At 46.3% G+C, this 15,841-nt stretch overlaps 1 protein-coding gene across 2 annotated transcripts in view; it reads left to right on the top strand.

The window, feature by feature from the left end:
* Crtac1 (cartilage acidic protein 1) overlaps positions 1–15,841 on the top strand; it is a 140,712-nt gene that overhangs the window by 9,985 nt on the left and 114,886 nt on the right. For both annotated transcript variants that reach the window (XM_036169688.1, XM_036169680.1), the window contains exon 2: positions 8,076–8,275. In XM_036169688.1, coding sequence (XP_036025581.1) covers positions 8,076–8,275 — 200 coding nt within the window. The remainder of the gene's footprint in view (positions 1–8,075; positions 8,276–15,841) is intronic.

Here is a 15,841-nt window from a genome sequence, read left to right as displayed (position 1 = left end):
AGGCAGCCCAGGGCAGGGCAGGGTGACAGCTGGGTCCCCTTGACCTTTGCAGATGTCTGCTTCCTGCACTGCTTGTCCTTCCCTCCTGCTCAGCCTCTCTGTTCGGCTCACTTTTTACGTCCTCTGAAGTCCAGCCACAGCAGTCTCCCCTCAGAAGCCCTACCAGCTCCGGGGGTGGGGGTGGGTGGGTGGGGATCTCTATGGTCTCTCCATGGTCCCTCCTCCGAGGCACCCCTCACCCCATACAGCAAATGGTGAATGGCTGTCTCCTCGGAACTTCTATGCCTCACTCAAGGCCAGGTTCATTTTGGGTCTACAGGAAGTGCTGCTAGGCTGCTCCGTCAGCTCTTCTCCAACGGCACTTTCATTCCAGAAGCTCTTTTGTGGGTCTCCGAGGACCTGATGGGCCAGTCCGTGAGGGGCAGAATGTTCCTGCAGCTACCATGTCCGCCTCTCCCTCTTATCTCAGCTGTCTGACAAGTGTCTGAAAGGGTCTGCTTTCTCTGCCTGTTTCCACCATTTGGGCCTCTTGCTTTTGTGAGAGTGTGGGGTGTGTCCTTGCACTTTGGATAATTGCAGAAGAACTGCGAGCCCTGGAAATTGCCCTTGGAAGCCTCTCCCACAGCTGCCTGACCCCACGGCAGAGAAACCAGGTTGCTTGGATACCAGTTTTCAGACCCAATTCAGGAAAGTCCTGAGGCCACAGAAAACTGAGAAAACTGATTTTTCTGCATGTGACCAAGAGCCAGGATCTGAAGACCCTCCACCTTTGCTATGGGCCTCCTAGATGCTTTCCACCTGGCCCCCTGCCAGACCTTCCCTGAGGCTCACTTAACCGTGGGTCAGGTGATCCACATTAAAAACAAGGACATCCAAGGTCAGCAACTTGGAAGAACACGCCAAGGTCTAGTGCTGGGCTTCGGGTCCAGATCCAGGTCGCTGACTGCAAGCTTTGGCTCCCTCTCTCCATCTTGCTGAGGATTGTCGAAAAGTTCGCTTATAGAGCATTTTAAAGCAGTTATTATGGTGATGCTGTTTTTCCCAGAACCTGAAACACAAGTCCAGCCGTCCTTGTGGTCCTCATGGAGAACTTTCTTGTCTTTGTCCCACCACCACCCTGCCGAACTCCTCACTCCTTGCTGAGACACCATGCACTCTGCCCCAGTGCCCCTCTGCCAATGTTTGCTCTACCTTCGAGTTTTCCTCCTCCTCCTCCGAGCTGATCTGCCCCTGGATGGCCTTAGATGACGTTGACACAGGATGCCATACATCATCACTGCCTGTTTACCAAGCTCCATGAGGGAAAGGACTGGGTTTTGGTCATCTTTAGTTTGTGGAACCCATACATCTGTAGCAGAAGTACTGTTTACTGTGTACTAGAGCACTAGTACTGTGAATAGAACATACTCTGTAGTACCCTGTGAACCATTTGAGTACTGCTCCTACTAGTGAGTACCAGACACAGTACTGTAACAATGCCCAGCACATGATTGATACCCAAGCACACAAGAAAATAAAAAAACACCCTTCTTAACACACTTCCCAATCTATTTTTCGCTTTTTTACGTTTCCCCCAAAGATTCAGATGTTTACAATAGTGTGACAGGAGCCTCCTGAACAAGTCATATCAAATGTGAGGTCACTCTGGCCACCCCCACCCTTCTGCCTCAGGCAGTATCAGCCTGTTCTGCTTTCTTCCCCAAACTTCCTATCTTCAGCTTACATTGACACTCTTCAGCTAAATGGATTTTCTTCATATACTTCAACAAGTCAATGATGAATTCCAGGAGGAGAAACATTTTTCACTTCAAATCAGATCACAGTGAACACTCTTATCGGGGGACCGTGAGTCTGGGGCAGTGTTTCTCATCCCAGACTAGCCATCAGCATCAGCTGGACAGGTCCTAAAAGGGCACAGCATCCAGACATGACCCTTGACCAGTGAAATCGCACCCAACAGCACATGTCTTGGCGCAGGGTCAGAGGCTGGGTGATTCCACTGGGCAGCAGGAGTTGGGCATGGCTGGCTGGGAGCCCTGTGGCTTCAGGTGGAGTCTGTAGGCCAGTAGCCTGGGCACTGTCTTGCCAAACATGCAGACCCCCTGAATCAGCCTGCACCAGTGCAGACTCTGGTGAATGTCAAGCACAGTGCAGTTTGAGAAGTGTTGCTTTAGAGAAAGAACAGCTTTTAGACACCTGTGACAAGCTGCAAGCCGTTTCTGCTGATTCATATTACCACTTGGACATATCCCTTCCTCCTTTCCTTCAGTTAATAATATTAATAGCACACCTCCTGTGGTGGGAACTCATTGGCATGTGTTTCTACCTTCCCTACTCCCATTTTCTCTGGGTTCTGCCCTTCAATGACATCTATGTCTTGTCTCCTTGACCTGACTCGCACCTCTTGGACCTGACCCCTTCCCTTCTCCTTACCTCTGTGCAGAAAGCAGAGTTAGATCCTTCTTGTTTCCTGCCAGTTGTATAATTTTTACCATGAGTGAAGACAGCTGATGCTCTGAGTATTTAAAGATGAACTGAGTCTGGGTCGTCCTGGGGATTGCATTGCCCTGTGGTTGATTTTATTCCTCAGATCTAGAGGCAAAGAGAAGGTTCTTGAATCAAGCCCAGACTTTCAGTGGAATATATTGCTTGGTTTCATGACTCTGGGAGCTTCGGCACAGAACCTTTCTATTCAATGTGTAGTTTATAGACCAGCATCATGGATGCCGCTGGGGAGCCTGTTAGAAATACAGAGTTTTGGGCTCCATGGCAGAGTTATTGAGCCAGAACCTGCATTTTAACAAGATCACCAGATGATTCGTGGACACATTAAAGACTGAGAGGAATGAAGCACTAGTATGGAGCAGTGTTTCCCCAATTTCACAACATACTGAAATCAGATGGTAACTTTGAAAACTCTTGTGCCCAGGTTCCATCCTAGGCCAATGAAGTCAGATGGTCTTGAGATAAGATTCATGCATCTTCACTTTTTAAATTGTGGCAAAATATCCACATAAAATTTACCATTTGATTGTAACCAACGGTCCAGTGTTGTGCCATCATCACAGCATCCATCTACATCATCTTCCCATTCTGAAAGTCATCACTGGTTCTCCACTGCTTCTTTTCCATGGCTTCTAGAACCACATTCTAACTTCTGTCCACATGTGTCCGGCTACTCCCAGTGCCTCTGACAACTAAAGTCACACAGCATTTGTCCTCCTAGGGAGTACCTTACTTCACCTGCTAAAATGTCTTCAGGGTTTGTCCATACTGTAGCATGGGCTAGAACTGCCTTGCTTGTCAAGGCTGAATAACATCCTATTGTTTGTGTATGCCATGTTTTCTTTCTACATTCAAGGACACTTGGGTGACTTTCATCTTTGCACCATTGTGGATACTACTGCTGCTCTGTACCTAGATGTGCAGGTATCTATGTCTCCTGAATTCTTCCAGAGGCTCTTGCTCTCACTCTTCCATCAAGCAGCCTCAGATGACCTGTGAAAGGAGATCATTACTCTCTTGATGCAGAAATTCCACAAAGTCATACATGTCAACAGGTCCACATCTTTGTGTTCTGTTTAAGAAAACCTAGCAAATTGCCCAGACTATCAGGCATGTGCACATCCCAAAAGTCATCAAGTATCTGAAAGACAACACTTTGAACAAACAATGAGAGCCATTCAGAGTTTTTAGTCGTGAGGTTGGTGGTGCCTCAGCCACACCGTGGCTATGGACAAGGCTGATGCCCCCCCACCCCAAAAAAGAATGCTGAGTTTTGCTGCACATGCTTAAAAATGCCGAACTTGAGAGTTCAGATGCAGATTCTGTAGTCATTCAACATAACCCAAGGTGGGCCACCAAACCTTCTAAGTTCATCAACCCACACGTGAACTCCCCTGCCAAACTGAGACACGTTTCACAGAAAAGGAACACGTGGTTACTAAGTCACAAGAGGGGCTACACAGAAGAAAACCCTCAGTTTTTAACAAGTTGTTAAAAATCTGTTTCTTCTCTCAGTTTGGAGGTACACATTCAGAAGTAGAGTTTCTAGACCACATAGTAATTCTATCATGAGGTGTTTGAGGGACTACTCTACTGTCTTCTGACACAGCTATACCATTCCCCCACCACCAGCAATGCACGGGGCCCCAGGCCCTCCACATCTTCATCAGCACTGGTTATTTTCTGTATTACTGTTGTTGTTATAGTTATCCCAGTGGGAGTGAAATATGTCATTGTGGTTTCGATCAGCATTTGCTATATAATTAGTAGAGTTTCATGCTCTTGTCAGCCATCTGCATATCTCTGGAGAAATGTCTGTCCAGGTCCTTTTCCTTGCCCACTTTGAATCAGGGTTTTCTTTCTTTCTTTCTCTCTTCCTTTCTCTCTCTCTCTCTCTCTCTCTCTCTCTCTCTCTTTCTTTCTTTCTTCCTTTCTTTTAACTTTTTTCTTTTTTCTTTCTCTCTTTCCTTCTTTCTTTCTCTCTCTCTTTCTTCCTTCCTTCCTTCTTCCTTTCTCCTTCCTTCCTTCTTTCCTTCCTTCCTTCTTGCTGTTGTGTTATAGGAATGTTTTATTGGTATGCTATGGATACTAATGCCCTATCAGATGTATGATTGGCAAATATTTACACCCAATCTGTGGTTGACTTTTCATTTTTTGGATAGTGTTCTTTGATGCACAAACATTTCTAATTTTGATTTAACCCATCCTATCTAGCTTTTCTTTTGTCATTTGTGCTCTTGATGTCTTATCTAGGAAATCGTTGTCAGGCATGAGAATTTTTTAAAGCTCCCCATGTGATTTCAATGTAGACAAAAATTGTGCAATGTTCCATAAGTTTTAACATACATACAAATCACCCAAAATCTTATTACAATGGATATTCTATTTATTAAGTCTAGGGTGGGACCCAAGACTTTCTGCATTTCTAATAGAATCCTAAATGAGACTTCTTCTGCTCTGTGGACCACTCTGAGTCCAAGGATGTGGAGGAATATGGCAGCCTCCATCTGATCCTGAGAGGAGCTAGTTACCATAGTTCTTCAACAGCTACCACTATTTGCTGACCCACCACCAGGATGCCCCAGTCCTGAACCATCTCGCTTTCTAGGGCTGGTCCCAAGCACCTCAGCGGTGGCTGTACAGGGTACGTTTGGCACGGCAGAGGAATTGAACATTAGGAACACAAATCCTAAGCCTGGATCCCCAGCCTACCCCTCTAGGTGAAGCCATCCACTGGTCCACTCTGCTCCGAAAATTTGGGATCTACATTATTAATAGTCTCTTCCTCTCCACCCTGGAGGGAAATGTTGGAGGACTCTTTTGGAAAGCTGTTTTCTTTAAAATGGGTTTAATGTCTTCAGAAAGGAGCCATTCAGACTGGTGTGAGTTTGTAGAAGCAGCTGGAGGACATGGAGTGTAGACTTCTGAATATCTCCTTTAAAAAATTCCTTTCATCTACCATAGAATTTTGGAGCCAGAAAAGCTCTTAGAGGTCTCTTCTCAAAACTTCATTTCAAAGGAGAGGGCTGGAACCCAGTGATATTGGAACTTGTCAAGATCTCCAAACAATGCTGAGGTCAACCCATCACCCTACTAGAATCTGACCCCTTGTGAATGACCCAAATTGCAGATGGAAAGCCCGGGAGGAACTGACTGGCTTCTAGAAGGCAACTTCTTGGAGGAGTTGCAAGCTGATCACTCATCCAAGCCACTGCCAATCAACTGGATTTATCTTTTGTTGTAGAAATGACTTTAACTATGTAAAGATATGTTACATTTGTTAATGCTGCAGAATATTCTTTAACTGTGCAAAAGTGTGTTACATTTGTCCATGCTGCATTTGTTTAATTGTGAAAAGATGTGTTGTTGTTTCACCTCGCCTGCCTAAGGCACCTGATTGGTCTAATAAAAAAACTGAACGACTAATAGCCAGGCAGGAGAGGGAAGGGCAGGGCTGGTGGGTGGAGAGAATACGTGAGAGGAGAAATCTATGCTGGAGAAGAGAACGAGAGAGAGAGAGAGAGAGAGAGAGAGAGAGAGAGAGAGAGAGAGAGAGAGATATGCCTGGGGCCAGAAGCCAGGCAGCCACCAGACAGACGTGGAAACACAGACAGACGTGGAAACAGCAGGAAAGTAAGATACACAGAAAGGAAGAAAGGTAAAAAGCTCCAAGCCAAAACGTAGATAAAGAGAAACAGATTAAAATAAGAGCTAAGCTAAGACCAAGCATTCAAAACTAATCATAAGTCTGTGCATCATGATTCGGGAGCTGGTTGGTGGCCCAAAAGAAAAGGCCTCATGTAGTCTTTCAAGTAGGCGCTCACTGCTGTCCCTTCAATAGAGGTCATACTATCTAAAATAAAATAACATGTCCAGTGATCTTCAGATCCATGCTACATTCCATTATGTCCATCCTGCCTATTAAATACTCTTTACCTGTCCTACGGCTACTTGTAAAGATGGTGCTGGGTTTCCTTATCCAGCCAAATCTCTTACTATGCTGCAGAACTCTGATAATAACGTGTTGTCTTTAGTGATTTGACAGCCCAGTAGAAAGATGCTGTCTTAGCCAGAGGACTTTTAATTTGGAATGACCTCATTTGGTATTGTGACTCCCAGCGCTTGCACTTTGAACACACTACAAGCACCTTCTTTAAGGATGGAGCCTACATACTTTCTGCCCTGCCATGAAGCCCTGCCCCTGCATTTCTCTACAGCAAGACGTCAGGGAGGCTTCAGATTCTGTTTGGATCTAAAGGCAGTGCCTGGACCCCCGTTTTGGCCTCTGGGTCCTTGACCTGGAGCTCCAGCTCATTTGCTGGCAGGAGCATCTGTCTCCATATGGGGAGACAGTCCTCAGATCTCCTTTGCTCTTCCCTCATTAAGATGTCAGTCTGGCTCAGCCTTGTTCTCTGCTGCCAGATGCACTGACAAGCAAGCAGCCAAGTTCTATCAGGAGGAGGCTTGCTGCCTTCTGAAGGCAGGAGGGTAGAGCTTTGCCGGTGGATTCGACCTGTGCAAGCTTTCCGGAAGTCCAGGAGAGTCTCTGGGACATTCTGTGAGGCCCGCTTCTCTGCCTAAGAGTCTTATAGTGGTGCTATCTTCGGCATTTGAAGTGTCTTCTGCTCTAGCTCAGAGCAGATGGCGTTCTTCTACCGCCCTAGCCTTTCTCAGCTGTCTCCTGGGTGAGGCCCGCTGGCTCCCGAGGCCCCAGGCTGCTTGGCAACACCCTGAGTTATGTTAGAGATATTATAATGAATTATACAATGCATTATACATAATTAATTTATAATAAAACACGCACGCAATGGTTTAATTTCTCCAAGTGAATGATGTGCTACCCGTCAGACCTTGCTGGAATGTACCCCCGACAGCCTCTTCATCTGGAGGCAATGACCACCAGCCCTTGGGAGGATCTTGGTTTGGAGAACCTGCCAGGCTATCTCTGGAGTATGTCCCACAGAAGAGCCACCCTTCACCACTTCTAACAATACTCTAGATCCAGCAACCTGTGGGGGTCTCACCCCCACCTCTGCATTGAGATCTCTTATTTTCTTCACTCCCCCAGAGTATGGGAGGTCCTTCCTTCCTTCCTTCCTTCCTTCCTTCCTTCCTTCCTTCCTTCCTTCCTTCCTTCCTTCCTTCCTTCCTTCCTTCCCTCCCTCTTTCATTCCTTCCTCAAATACATGCTGGCTGCTCATTGCATACCCTGTCCTTAGTTGGTGCACATCAAGTAAATAAAACCGACAAATATCCATGTCAAAGTGGATCTTGTACTCTAGCAGAGGGCGGCAGGCAGTAACCAGGTGTGATGCATAGTAAATCCTGTTGCGTGTAGTACAGTGATAAGCTACAGAAGAGGAGAAGGACCAGGACCGTGCCTCACTGTGGCAGAGGCAGCTTGTAGTTTTACACAGGATAGCAGAGACAGAGCTCATAAAAAGCAGTGGTCCTACAATCGCTGAGACTGAGGGGGCGGGGAGAATGCCCCCATGGCCATCCTGGGACTGGATCTGCTTGGCTGCTCGGCTCTGAGACGTTTTAGTAAAGTTTGTAACTTTTGCTTTCAGATGCTCAGGATGGCTTGGTTCCTGCTGCCGCTGTGGCTTCTGCCTCTGTCTGGGGGATCCCAGAGGGCTGAGCCCATGTTCACTGCAGTCACCAACTCAGTCCTGCCCCCCGACTATGACAGCAACCCCACCCAGCTCAACTATGGAGTGGCAGTGACAGATGTGGACCATGATGGGGACTTCGAGATCGTTGTGGCAGGGTAAGCGCCTCCCACCCTGAGCTTGACAGATATATTAATCACCTTTTGCAGTGATACAGTTGTGTGACGACGGTAACTCCCAAACACAGTGCAGTGACCAATGCTTGTCCTCACTGGGGTCTGCAGTCCTTTGTGGGCAGCACCAGCCTGGCTGGCTGAGCTGTAGGTCTGGGATGCTGTGGCTTTGCCCTTTGCTACAGCAGGGGCTTGAGGCATGCAGCGGCGGCTTAGAAGAAAGCTATGAAATCCACAGGCCTTGCAAGGCAGCTTCTTGCCACACATCAGCCTCCTTGGCCATGCAGGTATTCCTTCCTCCCTAGTGAGGTTCTACACAGGCAGGACATAAAAGTGTTAGTCCGTGGAAGGTGTTGCTGCGTGCTCACTGACTCCCAGGGCTCTTGACATAAGGCTAAGAAAACGTTAATTACCCATTTCAAAGAAGAGTGAAGATGGAAACGGAGAGGGATGGTTAAGCCTCCTCTGGCTAGGCATGCTGCCTGCTGCTCCTCAGAAGAAGAAGGAATATTGTGTAGCTGGAGAAGCAGAGACTCAGAGTTCAGATGGCCTGAGATGGTGCCCTAGGTGTACAGCTTTCTAGTTGCATGACCTTGAGGTTCACATACATCATCCGGAAGGAAGGGATTGCAGTAATGACTCGTCCTGAATCCTCACTCGGCTATTGCACTTGAGAGTGCATTGTAAGTTCTGCCAATCACCACGGATAATTGTTATTTATTGAGCATCAGTGTGTGCCAGGCTCTATATATCATATTTCACATGCATCACCTTTATCCTCCGACAACACTATCATCCCCATGTAGAGATGAAGAATTGAAACTCAAAGGTGGGAAGGAGGGTATGGAGCTTAGCTGGAGACTGCTTGTCCGCTATGCATGACGCTCTGGGTTCCATCCCCCCCCCCACCCCCCACCACGTATTGGTGGTGCACATCTATGATTCCAGGACTTGGGAGGTGGAGGAGCACTATGAGACTGAGGCACAAGATAATAATTAACTTTCTTTGTGTAATGTAAATAAACAGTAAGTGGATGGATGGGTCAGGATTCAAACCCTAAGGTGGCCTAGAGTTACCAAACTGTACTATACAATGTTTAGTCAATACTTCAACAATCAGCCAGTAATAAAAACATAGGAGGGTCTATCTGCCTAGTTCTAGGAGGCCTTAGCTCTTTTGGTAACATAGAACAAAGTACCCAATGGGTGGTATTTGTAGTAGTTGTACGCAGCAGTAAAAAGTGTTGGTCTCAGAGATGTAAGAATTGGTTTTAAGCATTTTGTGAAAGGGTCTCAGGTATTCCAGGCTAGTTTTGAACTTGCTTTGTAGCTGAGGCTAGCCTTTAACTCTCATTACCTCCACCTTGAAAGTGCTAGGATCACAGGCATTTGCCACAACTCACAGTGAAGAATTGGTTTTCAGTTTAATCATATTTAACCCAACACTTGCCGACCTTTGTGCTTCAGCTCTGTATTCCCCATCTGTAAAATGGACACATTGAACCCTATACTACCCGCCTACCAGGACTGAACTCAGGGTCAGTGGTGATGATATATAGAAAAGTTAGTTTCAAAGGGAATTTTTTTTTCTCGTCCATTTTTTTTTTTTACACTGATAAGATGTGAGCTACTCACTACTGGACCTTCTAGATGCTAGGTGGTGTTTCCCAGTGTGGTATTATGTGACAATGAAGACTAGAAGTATGGCTAATATGGCCAAAGAATTGAATTCCATCTTCTCTACTTTTTTCCAACACAGTGTTTTTTTTATAGGTAAACACTGGGCTGGCCCAAAGCCTGTAATGCCTTGGTATTGGGTTTACAGACTTGTCACATCGTGCCCAGTTCAGGGAACTGGATTTCTAATTCTGATCAAGTGACCACATTTCAAACAGGCAGTTCAGTTCTGCTTAAAGAGCAGAAAATAATAAAACAGTTCAAATATGGAGGGTAGCAGTGCCCCTCTCCTCCTGTAGGGAGCTGTGCGGCTCACCTGTATCCCGCCTGCAATGCCCCCATTGTCCCCGGAAGCTGAAGCAGGAGGAAGCTGAGCCATGCCCAGGGTAATTCCCAGAGCCACATGCCACCCTACCATTTCTGAGATGCTCTGGTTGGCTCCCGATAGGTGACCGCAGCCTCCCCCTGGTGGGCCCCTCCTCCTGCCCACCCCCACCCCTAAGCATCATGGGCATGTTCTCTGTTCAACCAAGACCCTGGTATAAGCTCATAGTCTCACAAGTTAATTTGGAAAACCTAAGGCCTGCACTGTGAACAGAAAGTCTCCTCACCTACTTTTCCTCTCAGGGGACACCTGACAGGTGCTGCCAGGCTCCACAGATGGGAAGTCTCTCTCACTGGCTCCACAGGGAGGTTGTCTCTGGCCTCAGTACCTCATGCTCCCCATACCTGTCTGGTGCTCCCTCTGCCCTGCCCTATACCCGCTGGCTCGGCCAGTTGTTGTCCGATGGTTGCTCACTCTTGCTGTGGTCCCCACAGGGGGTGAAAAAACACCTTGAAGAGCAAAGCACTCCCACGGAGAAAGATGCTAGGGCCTCTCCCAGCTTCCTTTCATCCTGCCTCTTTTCTGGCCCTGCTCTCCAAGGCATGCTGACACAGTAGTACTAGCCAGCACCAGCTTCCTCTTCCAGCTACAAAAACAGCAGGTAACAGAAAAATTCTTGCCCCCAGTCTCGTCCTGACTCAGTCTGTTTGGAAAGAAAAAAGAAGTTTGAGGACAGAGTTTTCAGTGTCTCTTTGTCTTTACCAGGTCAAAAGTAGTGCCTGTGCCCCGAGGCTGCTTACCCAAGCCCCAGTTTAAACATGGCATCTCCATTCCGCATATCCTTTGGTGTGCAGGGAGTTCGCCCTGCATTTCCTGAGCATTCAGCTTCTTCCTTTCTGAGCAATGGCTGTGCATTTCGCGTTCCTCTTCCAAAGACCTTGTCTCCTCCAGTGAGCTCAAGGACTTTGCTTTAGTGTCCTGTAAGGTTGAGAAGCTAGACTGTCATCACAGTCATTGCAGAGTAGGTGCTGTACCATATCCAGCTTGCCCCAGGCCTGGGTCCTGTAGGGGGATGGAATTACCCTTTGGAAACAAGGCCTAGATCATACAGGGCCTTGCCCCCTTATTCTCTCTCCAAGGCAGCTGGCCTAGATCATACAGGGCCTTGCCCCCTTATTCTCTCTCTCCAAGGCAGCTGGAGTTTCTGTGTGTCATTCTGAAAGACATATTTGTTGCTCATCCAAAGGAAAAAGGCTTACAGGAGGAACAGGATAAATAAAACTGGAGAAATCAGGCATCCTCCCAGGTCCAGGTCAGGGTTTCTTTGTGGCTGTTGCAAAGAATTGTGAATTCTCGGAGCATCAGAAAGACATGTTCTAATTTAAGTACCCACATACATTCCAAAGGCAAATACAACTTTTATTATCTTCAACTTGGGATGATTTGTCACTGTCTTCTGCTTTGGGCTGGATAACCAAGAGTTGACTATGCAGACGTATTTAAATCGGGACCTTGAGAGGTCATTTGGTCCACCTCTTGCCTCCCAACAAGGCCATTCCTGTAGTGTGTGGATGCTGCATGTACTGAGCACCATCCAAGGGAATGTAGTGATCATTTTGCAATCCAGCTCAGTTACTTAAGTCAGAACCAATTTGTCTAATCTGAATCCTTCATATAAGAGCTTAATAGGCCATTTCCTTTAGCTTTTGTTTCGTTACTGCCTTGAAGATACAGAGCCACCATTCTTTCACATAAAGAAAGCCAGGATCCCTGCCCTGCCTCTCATCCTGCTGACTCCTTGGCAGCATCTCTGATTTAGACTCTTACTCTTTCATCTGCCCTGCACCCATATTAAATTCTGCTTCCTCCTCTGTCTGATTGTGGGCTTTCTGTTTAAGAAGCATGTTGCAGGAGTGGATATTTCTAAAAATTGAATTGGAATGCCTTTACCTGGGGCACCCGTATCCTGGTAGTGGCAGGCCCACCCGTTATCTTACAGATCTTTCTATTAGCTGATCCCTGAATGCAGTTACTTTTGCAGCCCCTGGGATAATGGCCAGCTCTTTGGTTCATAAGGCATCCTGTACTTGAAGTTGCCTTGGATTTGTTGACCTTGTGTGTCTGACCAGAGCCCTGTTACTTTGAGTATTTACTCTTTGAATAGGTTTGTTTTGCTTTGCTTTTTCTGTTTCCTCGTTTTGGCTATTGACAGCATTGATTTTGCACATGTTGCGGGTGGGTTTGTGTTGTGTTTCGGATTCTTGAGTTAATTGTGATGGAAGGCGTGTGCGTGCTTCTGACTCTGGGAGGAGCAGAAAATGACCGCCCTTTGTTCTGCGGGGATGGGGGAGGGAAGGGGCGGCTCACCGCTCCTCCGCCACAGCTGGGCGAGTGCCTGCGCATATGGAGGGCTTATCTGCTAACCGGCAGGTGCGGTGATTGAGGTCTGCGGATAGCTGCCTCCCTGCCAGGCGAGGGGAGGATTTGATCACCCCCAGAGAAGGCTGTACACGCACAGACCATTGAGGGTCTTTGGGCAAATGGAAAGCCCAGTGGCTTCCCCTTTTCTCAGTGGAACTAAACACCCAATCTCTATCCTCCTAGGATCTGGAGAGGGATCCTGTTGGTGTCAATCCGGTGCTATCCTTTACAGGAGAGCTGTAAGGGCTACCCCGGTGGGTCTGAGATAACCCCTCTGCCCTCTCAGCTCCCAGCAGGAGTTGGCTCCAGTAGAGAGACTGTAGTGGTTGTAAAGTTTAAACCACGATTTAGATCAGTTTTCCTACACAAAGAGCATTCATTTGGTAAAACCTTAGCGTGTTCTTCACACTCGGGAGGGTTTCATTTAAAGGATGCTGCAGATTGTAAAGCAGTGTTTTGTTTTTTTCTCTCAATTTTGCAACTATGTCAGGAAACTTTTTTTAATTTACTAAAGCTAATTGAATTATTTAAAAGGCAAACTGTATTCAATTACCTGATTAATCATGATCATATAGGAGATACCATTAAAAATAATAGAAGCAGTGAAAAAGAATAGGATATTTATCTATGGTTTAACCAAATCAGCACTTACCATGGTATTATAACTGTAGGCAGATATGTGTGGTTGCTGTGCATACATATGCATGCTACAAATAGACAGATGTCATAAATAACAGGTTCCGTGTGCATATAAATACATTTAGATTTATGTACTATGCTAAAACTCATGTCTAAATGTATACAGATGCACACACATATACACATGCTTTTAACAAAACAGGAATAAACATGTTTGAACTTTCAGTTCCTTTTTAAAAAATGATGCTATTTTAGGGCTGAGGAGATAGCCCAGTTGGTAAAGTCCTTGCTTTGTGAGCATGAGGTTCTGGGTCTATTTTCAGAACCCAGACAAACAGTGCTGGCGTTGTAGAAATGCTTGTAAGCCCAGAGCTGGGGAGGCAGAGACAGGCAGATCTTCCAGGCTCGCTGACAACTGACCTAGCCTACTTTTTGAGTGTGTTTATGTTTGTGTTCAGGTGTACTTGCACATGTGTCACTGAGCATGTAGAGGTCAGAGGATCATATGAGTTGTATCCACTCTATTTAGTTTTGAGAATGGGTCTCTGACTCAATCTGGGACTCATTGGTTTTGCCAGGCTGACAGGCCAATAAACTCCAGGATCTCCCTGCTCCCCCACTCAGGAACTGAAGTTACAGACCCCATTGCTGTGGATTCTGAGAACCCAAACTCAGATCCTCATGCTTGTGTGGCACACACTTAATCAGCTGAGCTGACACCCCAATCCCCGGTTTAATTACACTTAAATATATTTTATTGCAAAAAAAAATCAGACAATATAGATAAAGGTAAAAATCCACCTTTTCCAACCCCTATCCGCTACTCCAAGCCCACCCTCGGCACTCTTAGACTATCAATGGCTTCCGGTTTGTGGTTTGCTTCTAGATAGTAATGAATGAGTGACAGGTGACAGACAGATGATAGCTGCATTCTATATCATATAAATTCCATATGTATCAAATACAGAACTGTGAGAGGAGTTGCTGAATTACATACTGTCACACTGGTTTTCCCTGGTGTAACATACTAAACATGTACATGTATCTTTTAAAAAGAAGTTGTTTAGTACAGACATACCGTACACAGTTCCTCATTTTTCGAGTGGACTGCCAGTGTTTCTTATCTCTAACTACTGCAGGCATTGGTTACTACTGCATGTCATCCTTACAGACGTATGCAAACTTCTCTCTAGGACGGATACCAAAGAGCAGTGGCATTGCTGGCTTAAGGAGATGTGTGTTTTCAGTTTTAATGGGTATCACTCAGTTGCTTCTAGTTTCAGTCTTTCTCTATTTATTCACAGGCTGTAAGCAAAAGGTAAGCTTGGGGATTATTTAGTTCAACAGCTCTTTGAGCCCCTGTTACATGTACAGTCACCCACGTCCCAGGATCTGCACTTTATCAATTTAGATTTAATGGTTACAAGAAAGAAAGAGGCCATTCTTCACCAGCAGAAGCTGCTGCTGCTGCTGCTAAAACCCAGGTAGAGGAACTTCAATACTTTCTAATTCAAACAGCAAAGAGGACTTCGAAAGCCTCCCTCAAAAAAAAAGAAAAGTATTTCTTAAATGAGTCACCCTTAACCTCGAGACCCATTGTCAGCAGTATCACAGAAGAATGATCGTGAGTGCTGAATCTTCAGCTGTGGGATAGCATGGAAGGCCACTTCCCAGAAATATCCCATTGCCTCATGCATGCCTCCTGCTCTGCAGCCCTGGGCAGCCACCAACAAGGGCAGGCGACAGACTCTGCTAACCAGCTCAAAAGACCCAGGCCTCTCTATGCCCTTCTCCCCAGGCACACACAAAGGATAGCAGGAGTTCCAGAAGGCAGAACAACAGACGGCGCTTTGCAGATGTGATCATGTTAATGACCTTTTGATGGGGAGGTCATTCCCACATGACTACAACATTTTTAAAAACTGGAAAATGGGAGGTAGAAGAGTAGTGGACCCCATGTAGGAAAGGCTTGCCCTCCCTTGCTGGCACTAGAAGTGGAGGGAAGGGCCAAGAGCCAGGAGAGACGGGTGCCACTGTAGCTACTGAGGGATGGGATGTGAGGGAGCATTGCTTAGCATCCCTGGAAGGCACCAGCCTCGCCACACTTCATTTTGGCCCAGTGAGACCAACATGAGTTGTCTAATACACAAGATGGGAAGATAATTTGTTCCGCTTTAAGCCGTTAGGTTTGGGTTCATTTGTCACAGCAGCCACAGGAACCAAATAAGTGGGTAAAAGGTCAAGTGCTTGGTATCATTTTTCAAAGGGGTGTCGGCCATTACCTCGGAGAACTTTAACAGTGTTATTTTTATAATTTCACAACAATAAAATGTATCTCTCCAACAAATTCATCTCTCAAAATCAGTGTCAGTTACCTGTCATGGGAACATGTATAGCTTTGAACAAAAAAAAATTTTAATTAAAAAACTATTATTCTAGGTAGGGGCAGGCACACCACCACAAGCCACCATGGAGGTGAAAGGGCAGTT

This window comes from Onychomys torridus, chromosome 1, assembly GCF_903995425.1.
Source record: "Onychomys torridus chromosome 1, mOncTor1.1, whole genome shotgun sequence".
Classification (NCBI taxonomy): Eukaryota; Metazoa; Chordata; class Mammalia; order Rodentia; family Cricetidae; genus Onychomys; species Onychomys torridus.
The sequence above is the reverse complement of the archived record's forward strand: the minus strand, read 5'-3'. Positions and strand labels throughout refer to the sequence as shown.